The 18,069-nt window shown below is 35.9% G+C and overlaps 1 protein-coding gene across 3 annotated transcripts in view; it reads right to left on the minus strand.

Moving 5' to 3' along the window:
- The window catches only part of KIAA1211L (KIAA1211 like), a 228,764-nt gene that overhangs the window by 29,594 nt on the left and 181,101 nt on the right, over positions 1-18,069 (minus strand). For all 3 annotated transcript variants that reach the window (XM_031959121.1, XM_031959119.1, XM_031959120.1), the window contains exons 6-7: positions 12,108-12,335; positions 7,933-9,577 (exon numbers count right to left, since the gene is read on the minus strand). In XM_031959121.1, coding sequence (XP_031814981.1) covers positions 7,933-9,577; positions 12,108-12,335 — 1,873 coding nt within the window. The remainder of the gene's footprint in view (positions 1-7,932; positions 9,578-12,107; positions 12,336-18,069) is intronic.

Genomic DNA, 18,069 nt, shown 5'->3' on the forward strand with positions numbered 1-18,069 from the left:
ATTGGAAAGGAACTTGATTATTTAGTTCAGTCCCTTTTAGAGATAAAGAATAACAAATGTAGTTAACATTTATACAGCACTTACTATGAGCTAGGCATTGTGCTAAATGTGTTTATAATTACAAAGTCATTTCATCCTCACAAAAACCCTGGGAAATAAGTACTATTATTATGAGTAAACTAGCCCAGAGACATGAAATGTCTTGTCCATGTCAGTGGGACATCTACCTCAAGTCTGGACTCTTTCTATTACATTCAGCTGTCATTTCCTAGCTCCACTGACTTCACATAGGACTTTTTAATTCCAGAAGTAATGAATCTCTATAAGTAATGAATCAATAGGTAAATATTTACTCCTTACTATAAACGAAGAACCCTATCACTAGAAGTACCCATCTAGTGACCTGGCATCAAAGGCATTTCTACAATTGCCTAGGTCTAGATTTCTACAATCTGCCTAAGTCAGATCACAAGCTCACAAGATTGCATTGTTGTCATGGGGTCACACTGTCCCTGGAATTTTCTTGGCAAAGATATTGAAGTGGTTTGCCATTTCCTTTTTGTAGATTTTTACATTGTCATTTTACAGATGAGAAAACTAAAGCAAATAGTTCAGTGATTTGCCTGATGCCGAGTCCAGGGGTTCTATCTACTGTACCATCTAGCTATCCTACTATTTAAAGTACTATCCTTGTAAGGTACTATTTTTTTATATGGATCAGTTTGGCCTGGAAAGGGTCAGAAAAATGAAATTTTTTTGCAAAGAAAGAGTTATGTCAACTAAGATACGTAATTGAAAGATACTTTATTGACTCTTACTACCACGTAGATAAGCATAAGTACTATTATGATGTGACTCCAACTCAAGCCTGTTATTAGTGGGTTCCACCAGGTAAATTGTATAGATGTACAACCATTTTTCCTGCTAGAACCCAGGTCCAATCTCAGGCCTCTAGGTTTTGGTCTATATCTCTCTCTCTTTCTTCTTTCTGTCTCTGCATCTCTTAGAAAAGTTTGCCAAAGGTCTGAAGGCTCCTGTTTATGAGTCCCATGTAAAAGATCAGCCTCCACAAAATGCAAATGGACCAACCAATACCTTTTAAGTGTCCTCCAATTCCTTCATCAAGGCTGTCAATGGGCATCTTCCAGAGAAAGATACAAAATTCCTAATAAAAACTCACTTCCCTGTAAGCCTTCCTATTCAGGTTCTCTCTGATCAACTCCCACTTCTCTTTCCCTAAGTATAGAGAGAGTCTTTCAGGCAAAAGGGACAGCCTGTAGAAATTCAGAGTTGGGAGAAGACCTGTCTTGTGTGAGAGATGATAAGGAGACATGACAAGGTCCAGTGTCACTGGACCACACAATACATCAAAGGGAGTAAAAGTGTGAGAAGGCTTGGAATGGAGGAAGGGATTAAGTTCCAAGTTAAGATTTAAAAGACAGAAGACTTTGTATCTGATCCTGGATGGAACAGAGTAACACTGGTGTTTATTGAATAAGGGAGAATGATGGTGATCAGACCTAACATTCACCTCTTCCTAACTTTCCTAATATTTTTAGGGAAGATCTTTGGGGAAATCACTTTGATAGCCGAGTGGAAAATGGACTGAATAATGGAGAGAGACTTGAAGCTGAGACAAACCAACAAATTTTTGAAACAGACCAGGCATAAGTGATAAAAAAAATCTGTACCAGGGGGGTCAGAAGGAAGAAAAGGGCATATGCTAGAGATGTTGCCAAGGCAGAATCGAGAGTCCTAGGCAATAGAATGGATAAAAGTGGGTAAGAGAGAGAATTAAGAGGGTAGAGTTAGTTAAAAGGGTAAGGAGTCAATGAGGAATCTAAATCATGAGCCTGAGTGATTGGAAAGATGGGAGTGTCATCAATAATATTAGGAAAGTTAGGAAGAGAATGTTGGGGAGAAGACATGAGTTTAGTTTTGTGAACATGTTCAAAAGTTAGAAGTATAAGCCTGGAGGTCAAGAGAGAGACCGCCGTTATTCAGTTCTTTTTATCATGTCTGCCTCTCTGTGATCCCACATGAGGCTTTCTTGGCAGATACTGGAATTGATTATTATTTCCTTCTCCAGTTAATTTTACCTATGAGGAAACTGAAACAAACAGGATTAAATGCTTTGCTCAGGGTTACACAGCTAGCCTCTGACCACTCAGTGTAGGAGAGAGATTAGGACTAGATAAATATATCTGAGAATCATGGCATACAGATGCTAATTAAATTCAATGAGAAAATAGTATAAACTCCTTAGGGCAGAATCTGAGAGATATTGAAGATTGGTAGACTTGATCCAAGTTGAAAAATCAAGAAAGGAGATTGAGAAGGAAGATCAACAAAAGAAGAATTAGGATAGAGTATTATCATAGAAAGAGAGGAGTTAGATCAGCAGTGTCAAAGGCTGCAGAAAAATCAAGGATAAGAATTGAGAATCAATGAAGAGATCCTTGGTGACTTTCCAGAGGCAATTTCAGCTGAAAGAAAGCTAGAGTTCAGAGAGATCAGAAGAGATTGGCTAAGATGACAAGAAAAAATAATGATGATTGTTGGAGGGGATGCGGGAAAACTGGGACATTGATGCATTGTTGGTGGAGTTGTGAACGAATCCAACCATTTTGGAGAGTAGTTTGGAACTATGCTCAAAAAGTTATCAAACTGTGCATACCCTTTGATCCAGCAGTGTTACTACTGGGATTATATCCCAAAGAGATTATAAAGAAGGGAAAGGGACCTGTATGTGCACGAATGTTTGTGGCAGCCCTTTTTGTAGTGGCTAAAAACTGGAAACTGAATGGATGTCCATCAGTTGGAGAATGGCTGAATAAATTGTGGTATATGAATATTATGGAATATTACTGTTCTGTAAGAAATGACCAACAGGATGATTTCAGAAAGGCCTGGAGAGACTTACACGAACTGATGCTGAGTGAAATGAGCAGGACCAGGAGATCATTATATACTTCAACAACAATACTATATGATGACCAGTTCTGATGGACCAGGCCATCCTCAGCAACGAGATCAACCAAATCATTTCTAATGGAGCAGTAATGAACTGAACTAGCTATGCCCAGAAAAAGAACTCTGGGAGATGACTAAAAACCATTACATTGAATTCCCAATCCCTATATTTATGCACACCTGCATTTTTGATTTCCTTCACAAGCTAATTGTACAATATTTCAGAGTCTGATTCTTTTTGTACAGCAAAAATAACGTTTTGGTCATGTATACTTATTGTGTATCTAATTTATATTTAAATATATTTAACATCTACTGGTCATCCTGCCATCTAGGGGAGGGGGTGGGGGAGTAAGAGGTGAAAAATTGGAACAAGAGGTTTGGCAATTGTTAATGCTGTAAAGTTACCCATGCATATATCCTGTAAATAAAAGGCTATTAAATAAAAAAAATAAAAAAATAAAAAAAAAAGAGAGTGAAAGGAGAGGAAATGGAGGTAGTAGAAGTCTTTCTCCAAGGAATTTAGCCATTAGTTACCTGCTTTCCTGAATGCCTTTTCCAGTGCAGTGCCCATGATGCACAATTCTGAGATAATCCCTAAATCATCAATTTTATGTGATCATCCAGATGTTCCATAGCTGTATAGGTCTAAGCTTATCCTTATTCCTAACCTATAAAGTTTCTCTAGGCATTCATCTGCCTCAGTGCTTTTAAGAACCTATCACAAGCAACCAGAAATAGAAAAAAAAGTAAAAACCAAAAAAAACCCAAAGTACTTACAGAAGTTGAAAAAAAAAAAAAAAAAAAAGAAAAAGAAAAAAAAACAGTCTTCCTCATCCCCAATGAGAAAGCATGCCATTTTGCTAGATAATGAAGCAAATCTTTGTATATAGTTCTGCAGTCTGTAGTGGTCCATGAAATTCACAAATTGCAGTTATAGTTTACATATTATATCTTGGGGGTTCAGAGATATTGGAAATTTGCCTAGAAATTTAATGTTGTTTCCTTGCAAGGGAAGTATATACTACAAAATGGGAGTCATGAGTCTGGAGAACCATATGGGTCCATGGAGGGAGGGAAGAATCAGTAGAAAGAAAGAATATATAAATATTGTACATATATATATATATATATGTATAGTTCTAACTATATATATATACACATATACATGCATATAAACATACATATATACATATATGTATATTTATGCATGTATTTATGTTTATGTTTGTTATATTGAGGAAATTAGGTGATACATTGGATAGAATGCTGGGCCTGGGGTCATAAAAATCTGAATTTAAATTTAAATTTAACTGTTGACTGCCTCAGTTTCCTCTACTGTAAAATGGGGATCTTAATAGCACCTACCTCCCAGATTTTTTATGAGCATCTAATGAGATAATATTTAAAAAGCTTTTTTTTTTTTTAAGCACAGTGCCTGGTACAGAATAATTATGTAAAATGCTTATTCCCTTCCCCTTTCTTTCCCTTTTGTATACTGTCTGTGATATACTAGAAGGCTGTCCTATACACAGTCACATCCATGGAGACTGGGACATGAGCTATATTCTGGAGTTCAGAGGAGAAATTCTTTTTGAGGAAAAAAAAACTGCCAAAAAGAAAAGATTTGGGGCAAAGGCCTCTTCCCAGATGAACCTGGTTTTTGAAACCTAGAACTTTGAAGTATTGTTCTGAGTTATACATTAAGGGCTTATCTGGGACATTGGGCCTTTGTTATTTTAGCAATCTTAAATTCATTTCCTTTGATGGGGGTAGTCCAAGTCCTGAGAGTAGCTATGATAAAGCTAAAAACTTATGAGGATTCTGGGATTAAGGATGAGGTGGTGTGTGTGTGTGTATGTAGCTATACTACATAGGAGGCACTTATAAATGTTTATTGATTTTTCTGTCTCTGTCTCTCTTTCTCTCTTACAACATAGAGATCATCTCATCTCCTACACATTAAAAACAGACAAATAGCATCTACACAGTTTTTTGGAAATGATGAGCCAAAAAGACTATAATTTTATTCTCTGGTAGCTTTGTTCCTAATAAGAAGCTAGCAGGCAGAATCCTGCTATCCAACAGAATACTGTTCATCTGAATCACTGCAAATAAAACTTAATCAGCCTTCTCAAACACATACAATCCAATTTGAGAAATGTTTATTCAGCATGTCCTTTGAAGCAACACATTGTGCTAGGCACAAGGATGAAGAAAACACATTCTTCTGACTTCAAGGAACTTATAATTAAGGAAAGGGAAAGAAAGTAAGAAAATAATATGAATAACTATAAAGCAAGGTTAAAAAAAAAGAATAAATACTATGAGAAAGTTGGAACAGAATACTATCTGAATTCAGAGAAGTAGATTATATCTGATTGAGTAGAGTCAGGAAAGGTTAAATCAGAGAATTAGCATCTGATGGGCCTTAAAAGATAGGGTTTCAATAGGTATAGGGAGGACAGTGGAATATTCCATATGACAGCGAGATCATCCTCCAAGATAGGATCTTTTAATGAGGTATATTTAGGAAATATAAAATAAGTTAGGGTTTGAAATGTAAAGGTATAGTGGAAGATAGGGCTGGAAAGACAGTTTAGAAGACAAGAAAGAAAGACTCTGACAATCCTTAATTGAGGAGTTTAAATTTAATCCCATAGACAATGAGGAAATCTCTGAAGGTTTTGTTTTTGTTTTTGAGGAAATTGGGGTTGTGTTTGCCCAGTCATACAGCTAGGAAGTGCTAAGTGTCTGAAGTCTTGGGTTTTAACTCGGATCCTTCTGAATTCAGGGCCAGTGGTTTCTGAAGGTTTTTGAATAGCAGAATGGCAGAAGAACTGTGCTTTCAGGAGATCAATCTAATAGTAATGGGAAGGATGGATTAGAGAGAAAAGTAGCCTAGTTCAATTTTTCCATTTCTTAAAGAAGGCTGCACTGACAAATTCTTATATTCCATATACATCTATAACATTTACTTTTATGGATATGGTTTCAACTTTTCATTTACAGCATAAAAACATACATGTTTTTATATGTTTTTAATACAATTTTATTAAGATAGTTGTAATCTAATACACTGGAAATCAATTCTGCAATGAGGGTCAACTTGACTCTGAATTAATTCTTCTAGACAACCAGGATGATAAATTACTACAGTAGCTCTATGATCTGAGAGGGTCTTTTCTAGAGCCTGACTCAGAAACTGGTGCCATGTTTCAAAGGCACTTAATTTATGATCAGGAAGTGGCTTAGGTGCTAGAAAGAATTTAATAATAACATTAATAAATATTAAGCACCTTCTATATTCAGGGCATCATACTAAGTACTGGGAAAACAGGTGAAATAAAAATCTTCTGACATCACTCATATTCTAATAAGAGAATTAAAGCATATGCACAAGTAACTATGATAAAAGGAACAATGTGGAAAAGGCAAGAGAAATTTGAAGAGGGAAAAACTTTTTATTTGGGAGAGATAAAGAAAGGTTTCATGAAGGATATTACAATGAATTGGACCCTGAGGGCAGAGAAAGTTTTTAATGAGCAGGGAGAAGGGAGAAGGAGGAAGTCCCTTCCAGGCATAGATTATAAAATCAGAACTGTAACTAGGAATTTTTTTTTTTTTGGTTGAGTGGTATGAATGTATGTATATATGGGAGACAGAGGGAGGGAGACAGAAACAGATATTGAGAGACAGACATTGAGAGAGAGAGAGAGAAAGACGCAGAGAGAGAGAGACAAAGAGACAGAGACAGAGAGACAAAGACAGACAGACACTGAAAGAGAGATATTGAGAGAGAGATCACACACACATACACACACAGAGAAAGACAGAGAGAGAGAGAGAGAGAGAGAGAGAGAGAGAGAGAGAGAGAAAGAAAAAGAGAGAGAGAGAGAAAGAGAGACATAGAGAGAGAAAGAGAGAGAGATTGAGATAAAGAGAGACAGAGAATCAAAGACAGAAACAAAGAGTCAGAGAGAACCAGAGAGTTATAAACCACTTCCAAGAGAACCCTATAATGCCTCTGAATGATTTTGATGGGGAAGGTATGCTTTAGGGAGAAGTGTCACAATTATGGGATCTCTAGATTAGTAGTTCTGAGATCAGTAGGTAAAGGGCTTGTATCAGTGCACTGGAAAATGATGAAGAGGATGTAAGGAGTAAATAGCATGTCTTTGAGAGAGGAAGTACCAAAGGAAAAGTTTCAATTGCAGATCCCTAAATTTGTCTGTAGACAGAACGAACCAAGGTATGGAAACCAGAAAAGTCTAGGTGAGAATAGTAGCTAATGAATAGTAAAATTTGGATGGAATGAAGAGTAATAGTGTTGGGTAAAACTGAAAAATAGGATTCAGAGAAGCTGTAAAAGCCTTGTGGATAGGGACCAGAAAATTATACTTTATTAGAATAGTCAATGGAGAACTATTGAAGGTTTTTGAGAAGAAAGGTATGATGTGAATAACTTTACAACAAGACGATCAATCTGGATCACTGGATGTAAATAATTTTATAGGAGACCATTTATCTAGGGAACCTAGACTCTATTGATATTTTATAAAGGGCTAAACTGGAAATTATGAACTGAGCACAACAGAATATTCACTTACTGGTGCCCTGTCTCCTGTCAAGAAATTTGTTACACTTTTATTGTTGTCTTCTTTCTACATATCTGAATCTTTCATACTTGGGATAAATAGGTTATGAATTTTTTCTTCTACTTTTACTTCCTTGACCTGTTTCTTTGCTCCCTTCACCGTGTCCCCCAGCTCCCTTAAGCCAACAAACATTTCTCTGTGAAGTTGAAAGGAATTTTTTATTTACTCTTCAAATATTCCTGAAATGTTCGTGTTTACACATATGTAGGTTCTAACTCAAGAAATTTCAAAGGGCTTACAGTAGAAGATTTCAGAATCATCTCCATCCTAAAGCAGACTCACACATGATCAGCATTCTTACCAGCTACTTTGTGAAGAGGCAACTTTTTCTCCAAGTTCTTAGTTTCATTTCTGGATTCTGGAGACTTGATTAATTTGTCCAGTTTTTCAAGGTTCCCAGGAGGGACTGTATGTGAGTGGGGAGTAGTTACAGTTTGCAAAACAGGTTTCTTGGGTAAAGGAGGCTTGTGACTAAGCTGCTCAGAGGACTTGGCTTTACCTTTCACTTTGTCATTTAAAGGACTAGCTGCGCTTATATCTGATAGTCTTTTGATTCGAGTTTTTTCATCTTTAGAAAGCAAAGTCAACCCTCCTTTCTCCACCCTGATCTCTGCACTGTATCGCTTCATTCCTTTTGATTCTGGGAAAGATCCATCTCTATATTTGAAAGACAAGGAGGTGGACCGCAGTTTGACTTGAAAGGGATTTTTGTCTTCAATGACAGGCTGACTCAGTAACTGTGGACAGGGATCTGCCTTTGGAGGCAAGACACTAGAAGCCGGGGATGTACATCTCAGCCCAGTGTGGTTCCCTTCTCTGTCTACAGAGTTCTGAGAGTCACTCTCGAATGAGACTGCCTGTTTTATAATGCCCAATTTCCCTTCCTGGTGTTCAGTGTTCATCTGAAGATTATCCTTGGTTACCTCATTTTTTGGAGCCAGGTTTGTCTTCAGCAAAGACAATTTTGTGCTTGATGGAGTTTCGCTGCCTAAATGTTCTTTTGGATACAGGCTGCTAGCTTTTGGTCTCTCCCAGGAGGAAGACACAGAAAATTTTCTGGAACTCCTCACTTCACTGGTTCCCCTTTCCAGTTTCCCTTCTGACACCCCTGCCCCAGTAACCGTGGGAGGAGAGCTTTGCTGCTCAGACTTGGGGACCTCTTTTGGGGTGGTGTTTTTCTCCAAGTGCCAGGGGGTAGGTCCCAGTTGTGGTGAGACTAAATCTAGAGGAATGGGAGAAACACTGGGACTTGAGGTGACTGAAGAGCTTTTGTTTTTCAAACAACTCTTTGGTAACTGAGTGCTCAAGTCGGGTATTACAGTGGATTTTTTCATTGATTCCCCAGCATCAGACACTTCCAGGCTGTCTTTTGACTCCTGTATATTTTTTTCTGAACAATCTAAACTGGATGAAATTTCAGTAGTGTTGGAAATAGCCTTTGGAGAGGGTATATCTAGAGGGCTGTCAGCAGATTGATTTTGGACTTCATTAAGTGTACAAACCAACTCCTCACATGTATTCTCTGTAGGAGGAGACACTGCTGTGAGAGATGTTTTTTTGCTTTGTTCCTCATCTAGAGTAAGAGATGAGGAGTTTTCAGGAAGAGAAGAGGGGTCTAAAGAAGAGGGCTCTGACTCTGCACAACTGACTTCCACTGTAGTCTCAAGGGTATTTACTACTGATGACAATTCCTCTGTGCTGGCAAATACATCAGGAAGTTGAGACACCTCAGGCTTTTCATCTTGTTCCTCTTGGCTCTGGGAAGGTTCCTCAGATATCTCTGACTTCAGAATCTCTGAGCTATTTGCTATGGTCTCCTTGTCCATCATTTCCTCCTGGCCGTAACTGGAATTCTCATCTTTGTGGTCTTTGAGCATTTGTTTCCCGTCCTCCTCTTCTTCCTCTGGGGTACAAGTCAGGTCGCTTAGAGACTCTGACTGTGCACGCTACAAGAAATATAAAATCTATTAGATTTCATCACTACTTTATTTATAGAGCTAATTTTTAAAAAATTGAATTTCCTCCTCTAATTTCCAGATTTCTTAAAAAAAACAAACCTCCTGTCACTATTGTGATATTTTAGAAAATGATTACTACATAAGCAATTATAATTATAAACAAAACTGCTAAACAAACAAATTAAAACGTCTTTTTTCAATCTCCTCTATAATTAACCTATTTGAAATCGCAAACAATTTCCAGTGAAACTGTACTGCACCCCAGAAAGATCTGTGGATTTTTTTAATGTACAAGACTGGCTCCTTAATTGTTCTCCAGTTCTCTAGTGATCTCTCTCCCTACTATGATCTCTCTGTTTAAGTCGGGCTATACTTTGTGCTCTTTGCTATCTTATACATTTTTTGGTGCTCAGAATGCCCATCTCTTGATCCATCTAAATCTTACAAATCTCAGCTTAACTTTCTTCTTGGTGAAAGATTTCCAGTTAATGGTCACGATCTCTTTCTCTTCTGAATTCACTTGTTCATTCATTTGTTCAACAATCATTGATTAGGTTCCTAATAAGTGCAAAGTTCTGGGCTAGGTGTTGGGAGAAATATGAAGACAGTTAAGATATGGGCCCCATTCTCATGGACTTTACATTCTGGAAATAATTACACATGTAAAATTATATGATAAATACTTATAAGGATGTAAGTTTTGAAATGCTACTCAGAGTTTGTGGAAAGAAAGATTATTCAATAATATCTTTAAGAGATCTTATTGTTTGATTCAAAACAATTCCAAAGGATTCCTGATAGAAAATGCCATCTACATTCATAGAAAGAATTGATGGAATCTGATCGAGGATTGAAGTATACTCTTTCACTTTATTATTTTGTGTGTGTGTGTGTGTGTGTGTGTGTTTCACTTTTGATCTGCTTCTTCTTTCACAACATGACTAATTATGGAAATATGTTTTACATGATGGTACATATATAACCTCTATCAAATTAAAGAGGGGAAGGGAAGAAAGGAAGGGAGAAAATCTGAAACTCATTTTGAGTTTCATTGAAATTGAAATCATTTTGAAAAATGAATATTAAAAATTGTCTTTTCATGTAACTATAAAAAACAAAATACTTCTTTAAAAAGAGATCTTATTCTTTGTGCCACTCAACAGACACACCACATCTGTCCTCATATTACTAGTTATATCAGAGAATATGATAAAAATAATGAACTTTGGTGAGCATATAGTTTGATATAACTTCTACTGATAAGCAAACTGAAGATGAAAAAACTTGTCCAAGACCACACAGCTAAAAGAATTTGATCCAAATATGATAAAAAGGCAGAAAATCTCTGCTTGAGAAACTTTCATTCTAATAATTTCCTGGCACTTAAAAGATGATGGCTTTCTTTCTCTACTAATATCAATGATGCCCATTTTACTTTTATTCCTTCCTTTCTTTTTAAAAAAATCTTTTCAAACGACTGGATCTCCCTATCTTGCTTAGGCTGATAGTACAAGGGCTAATTATAAGACTGATCCCACGAATGAGCTTTTGCCCTGCTCCATTTTTAATGTGAGATAAATGGCCCCTATTCAGGCAACCTCATGGACTCCTCCCTAAGGGAAGGGGTCAGTCACCATATTGATGCTGAGTTTAATATAGAGGCTTAATTGGCAGAGTCCACTGTAACTTACAATTCATCAACCCAATTTTTCTTTCTAAAATTGTAAACTATTCAAGATCAGAGAACTGGGAACAATTGTATCAGCCAGAATCTCTGTAAAGTCCTTAAAAGGTCTCATGTTTGCTCAGTCAACATATTGCAAAGAATAAGAAGTTTGAATAATTTTGGGGGGGTTGTTTTCATATTGCACAGGATTATTACGGGAAGGTAGTTCTTTTTGATACAAAAAGACTTTTGTTGACATTATGCCTTGATAAAGGCATACTGCTTTACAGGCAACTTATCAGGCTTATCCATATTTAAAGGGAGAAAAAAAATAACATGATAAAACTATTTTGTCCTGTAAAAAAATACCTAGAACACTGAAAAGTCTCAGCCTCTTAATTCTCCTGAAAGTCAACATTATTGGACCTAGAACACTGTGAGAGCTTCATCTGTATCCAACTACAGTGACGTGTAATTACACATCAAAAGAAAAGGAGTCTGTTTTTCATAAAGTTAGGGAAAACCGAACAACTTTCCATCCAAGAGAACTAAATTAGCAACAAACTCACTAATCAAAGGTCAGCTTAATCAAAGCCTTCATAATGCATCCTGCCAATGTTCATAGTCAGAAATGACTAAGTTCTTTCTTCAAGAGAGACGATCACTAACATTCTCACCCCAGCTGTTCTTCCTGGGACCAACCAAGATATCTAAGCAATATAGTCAGACTCAGTAGGATGCATGGTGAAAATGAGTAGCATCTTGAGTAGATTTTGCTCCAATGACCAAAGAATCATACTTGGAGGCCTGCATGAAAAAAGGCCCAATGTGACTTGGTGAGATGTGACTTACCGAACACAACCTTCTCATTTTGCTGGACCTCTGGTTTCTAGGTTTTACCAAGAGTTTGTGCTTTGCTGCAGAGTTATCGAGGCAGGAAGAGAATTCAGGAGGATAATCGAAATCTGCTAGAGGTGAGAGACTACTGTCAGATGTCCGTGGAGATGTCATGGTATCACTGGCATGTCTGGAGAAAAGATGGTCTGGAGAGAGGGGTCTGGAAGAAGAAACTATAGAGACCTTTGGAAAACAAAGCAAAGACATTCAGGGCATTAGATTAAAAAAGAAAAAATTAGATTCCAAACATTTATCTGTCACTCTTGATGTGCTTAGTTTTTGTACTGTCTCTTGGTCTTTCTTATGAGGGATTCTAAATTTTCTATTTATTTACCACATCCAAAAAGGTTTTAAGTTTTTTACTTTATTATTTTTGTTGTATTTAAATATGTGTTCTAAATAAATTCTAAATGTGGCATTGATGAGAATTCTCTAATACCTTAATAAAAAATAATAACAAATATGGGATGAAATCCATATCATGCTTTAGTGCTTGACAACTGCCTTACCTAGATTCTCTTTTTTCAGTCTCACAACAGGGAAATAAAGTAGGTAGGCCAGGTCTTATCAACCCCATCTTATTGATGGGAAATATCATAATAATAGCTAATAGGTAATATTTAGTGAAGAAAACTTTCCATATTTTATTGTATCTTAATATTGCAGGTACCGGCTGTTATTATCCTTATTTTACAGAGGAGGGAAAGGAGGCTAAAAAGAATTTAAGTAACTTGCCCAGAATCTGAGACAAGATTTGAATTCTGGGTTTCCTGACTCCAAATACAGGATTTGATTCATCATACTACCTCATTTCTTAATAATCTGGAACTAAGATAGATAAAGTAACTTGCCTAAAATCAATTGATCCAGGAATGGAACCCACATTTCTTGACTCCAAATCTTGTGACTATGTTAAGTAGAATCCAAAATGTTATATAAAAACATGAAAATTATGTCATACATTTCTAAGAACTTCTGAAGTGCTAAATTAAGACTACTTCTATCCTGGCTTCCAGTAAATTAGAAAAGCTTTAGATCGAGGAATTGTGCCCATTTTATGTTCCATAATTGTAGTATAAGGGGACTTGCCCCCTTGTAATACTTTGATATGACAGATAAACCACACAAAGTTTCTCTTTGTATATGGGAAAATTAGGATGCACTATGGTTGGCAGTCCAAGTGAGTCCTCTATGTGCTGTGCTACTTAAAGAACATCTATTTCATCACATATGATCCCATGTCAATGGCTTCATTCTCTCAGGTTTTGAAGGCCAAAATCCTTCTGTGCTCATTTAAGTCCTTATTAAAGCCAGGATTATTCCTTAATTTTTTGCAAAGGACAAATACCTGATTGGAGTAGAGAAGGTTGGAAGTCACCAAATACAAATTCTGGCTGTTAAATTCATAAGTTTGTCTAGGTATGACTCTGGCTAAGCACAGTAAATTCAAATGATAATTACTTAATTAAGCTTTTTTATATTTGTGGATGGCTTTGATGGTACCTATTCCTTAGTAAATCAAACTGGTTGATGTGTTTTCTAAACAAATATTTTGATTCAAACACTCCCCAACTTGGGTGTATCTACCCAACAGAGGACACTTTGTCCAGGGAAGGGATGTTATTTCAGTTCTGAACTTCCTTTGGAAGTTTTTTTCTTTTTTCAACATTATAAATATCTTATTTGGCAGGGCTCCTCAATTGAATGACGTCTAATGGCTTCTCCAGCAGAAATATTCATCAATATAAAGTGATGTGGGCAAAGAGAAAGACAGCAATTATGACCAAAATTCAGACCACAGTCGATTTAGTATAAGATTGTGGTATAGATAAAAAAAATCTGTTTACTGACAATTCTAGATCCAAAACCCCCCTTGAAAAATCCCAGCACCAAATTTTAATCTGTGCAATGTTGAAAATCAACAAAGTTTAGTTTTGCGGTTGAATTAATGAGTAAGACAATAATTTTATTTTTGTACAGTGAACCTAGCAAAGCCTGAGTGACAACATTCTCCTGAATGTGAGACTTAAGAAGTCTTTCAAAAAAAATGCCTGCTGTCCCCTACAGGCAAATTACTTCAGTAAGTCATTCATTTTTCATATTAGTCTAAATGACACTGCTCCTGTCTAATGAAAACAATTTTTAGTTGCATCAGCCAGACAGGAAAAAATGATTTAAAATTGGAGAAAGGAGAACCAAAGGCATTTAGAATCTATTTTTGTTTCCTTATCTTTCAGCTTATGGAGGAATAAAACAACAACAAAACCCAGAAAACAAAATCAATGTGCAAGGCAAAAAAGCCTGATAACTGCTAGATAGTCTCATGAGTATCTATGATCTAGATTCAGAAAATTGGTGCTGTGGGTAACCTCACACAGAGGTAAACTCAGGCCTTCTGAAACAAGGATGCGATCTGATTTGAAATAATTAAAAAATTGGCTTAAAAAGGGAAAAATTCAGTCAGTATCAGTCGGTCAATAAAAATTTTACTGTATTATTTATTGTATTACTGGAAATAAAGGCATCTCACAATCATGTGTATACTTATTTTTAAAAATTGGAAAAAAGGACTGCTGTTTACTAAAGGAGGAGCATCTCTTCCTTATTGATTGGAAACTGAGAACTGTGTTATACAAACAACTCAAACAATGGATCCTCAGAAGGTGCTGGTAAGCTTGCATGTGGCTCCCACTGACATTTCAATGTTTTTTCCCCTCTTAAAAAAATTATGGAAGCACAATACCAAGAGATCTCAGGAAGCATGAAGAGTTCCTGCCCCCCACCCCTTTTCTCTGCTTCCAACCCTTCCAATCTCTACTTCTCTGGGAAAGTATATAAAGAAATTGGAAGGAAACCAATTTCTTTTTTTCACCTTGCCTTAGATCTCTACCTTTCAGTCTTGATTTTGTTTTCTAAATTGTAATGACAGTTTTTGAGGCCTGGAGCAATTAAGATACCAATTTGTGCACAATTTTAGACAGGATTAGGCAATCCCAGAGGGCAATTCCCCATTTTAATCCTGTAGTCATTTTTTTTTTTTTGGGGGGGGGGGGTGGAGGAGAAATGTAGACAGAAGCAATCTTTTACCTGATATTTCTAAAAGTGTCTCCACTTAATTATTGTGATTCTGAGAGGTCTCAGGAGAATCAATGGTCAAGCAACCCTCCCCTCTGCATAGAATTTTTTTTGAACTTTTGTAAATTTAAGTGGGGTCATCTGGACTTAAAAGGGAGTAGGGAAGGCAAGAGTTGAGAGGATTTAAAAAGACCGATTAGGAGCACTAATCATAACTCAAATGGCTACCAGCATGAAGAAGCAGGAAGCAGCTGTAGTTTAGGGACCTTCCTCATTTTCTCCTGATACAGAGATAACCTCTACACAGGTTACACTTTATCTATACGGGCATTATTTATACAGGGATTATTTTAGCTTTTGCTAGCTGGAAGAAAGTTTTTTCCTTTTAATGAAAAGATTGTTACTTACTGTGAATACCTAGTAAGCACTGCAGGCTCTGGCTGCTAGTGAACAGAGGTGTATTTACACTGTCTAAAGTCTCTAGTTGTTACCAGGGTCTAGGAACCATTTTTCAATATTCCCTTGGAGGGGAGCCATTGGTATAGCATCCCATTTCATTTATCCTTCCCACACAGGTGTAGTGCTGAGGATTGTGTCTCCTTACCCCTACCCTCAGCTCCCCATGTAATCTGGAAGATTCAAGAAAAATTCTTTTATCTTCCCTTTGTACCAAAGAAGAAATTGTATGTATTTATGTTATTAAAAGATAAAGTAGGTTGATATTACACTATATAGATATATATATATATTTCATACATTTCTGAATTTCTAAATGTCTGAGTCATCTGGGATCTTTTGTTGTGGTCTGTGGTTTCCACAAAACTCCCCCCAAAAATTCTCATTTAATTTACTTTTTCTTTTCTTTCTTTTCTTTTCTTTTTTTTGCTGAGGCAATTGGGGTTAAGTGACTTGCCCAGGGTCATACAGCCAGTGTTAAGTATCTGAGACCAAATTTGAATTATTTTTACATGGAAGTGGAAAAACTAAAATACTTTTTACAAAATATATTTCTTATTCCAATGCCTATCATGGAGCTTTGTACATATTTGTTATTTAGTAAATGCTTGTTGAATTGAATTAAAATGTCAGCTGATTTCTAAAATTGGGTGAGGTCTCAGAAACCATATAGTTCAACCTTTTCATTTTGGAGACTAAGGCCTAAGTTTGCTCAGCATTTTGCCCAAGTTAGCTGGCAAAAGCTGGGTTTGAATCCACAGCTAATATCTTTTCCATTGTGCCAAACTGTTGTTATTTAGTCATTTTTCAATTATGTCTGAATCTTCATGATGCTTTTTAGAGCTTTCTTGGCAAAGATGCTGGAGTGGTTTGCCATTTCCTTCTCCAATTCATTTTATAAATGCAGAAACTGAGACGTAAGTAGTTTGTCCAGGGTCAAACAGCTAGTAAGGGTCTGAGACTGGATTTGAATTCAGATCTTCCTCACTGCCCAGCTGCCCCTGTACCAAATAACCTTCTTTGAAAATGCCATAAATGACAGTATCATAAATCTTGGTTTCCACATTTTAAAACTGTGTTTACAAAATCACATATATATTCTATGCTTTTTTTGTAAAGCAAATATATAGGGACTGTATCTGTAACTCAAAAGTAAAATATATAGCATGCTTATTCTGGTTTATTTAATTTACTATTCTGCAAGGGACCTATGTTTAAATTTTTATTTTTTATTTTTAAGTTAATTGGGGTCATTTCTGAGATCAGTATGGATATTTTAGAATTTTGCCTTTAGTTTTTTTAAATTCTAAGGTTTTTATTTTAAAAACAACAACAATAAACATATATAACAACAAAATAACATTCAATATTTTGCATAATTGTACATTATGTAACCTATATTAATTGCTTACTGCCTTAAAGAGGGAGAAAATTTAGAACTCAAAATTTAAAAAAAATGAATGTTAAAATTTTCTTTACATGTAATTAGGGGGAAAATAAAATATTTTTTAAAAAGAAAAAACCTAAATAACTTATTCAAGCAGGAAGTGATACCATGAAATTAACCTCAGATAATGGAGTAAAAAGAAAACCACCACTATGCTTTTTTAATAATATGAAAACATCATAGTCAGATTTGTTAAGCTCCTATGTGTATACAAGGCCATACTAAGTATCCTGTGATACAAACTAAGAATACATCTCCATCCCTCTGGGATTTAATGCACAGTTAAATCAACTAGTGTCTATTTTAGTGGGATTTAATGCACAGTTAAATCAACTAGTGTCTATTTTAGTGGGATTTAATGCACAGTTACATCAACTAGTGTCTATTTTAGTCATCCATTTGAATGATTGAATTGAGTTTGTTCTTTAAGCTTAGTTTTGTATGTAAAAAACTCTTTCAACCAGAATTTGGTCCTCATAACTAAAGGAAGAAAGAAGATGCTGTCCCTTTCCCTTCATTACCTTGAACCTTTAACTATATTAACAGCAACGACAGTAAGTTATCATGTATTTTATTTTATATTAGTGTAAGTTTAATTAAAAAAACTTTAGTTTTTTATTTATATTATCGATTTCTTTTTACTTAATGCCACAAGTTTGGAATTGTGCCTTGTTATGTGGATTGCTGTTATTAGCTCAACTGAACGAAGCCAAGTAATTCTGAGGGTGTTTTAAAAAACCTGACATTTAAATACAATGTCTGTACCATATTAAAGTTCAATCACACATCCTGTGTTATTTATGAGCAAACTACAGAAGTGAAAGGTGAATTACAGTACTAAGTGGTTTTGCTGAACACTTTTGGGGAAATATAATTTGTAAGGTGGGTTGGCTCAGATATTTCTAGGAAGTTCCTATAATGCCAGAAAGAAATATGTTT

This window comes from Sarcophilus harrisii, chromosome 3, assembly GCF_902635505.1.
Source record: "Sarcophilus harrisii chromosome 3, mSarHar1.11, whole genome shotgun sequence".
In the NCBI taxonomy this organism is placed as follows: Eukaryota; Metazoa; Chordata; class Mammalia; order Dasyuromorphia; family Dasyuridae; genus Sarcophilus; species Sarcophilus harrisii.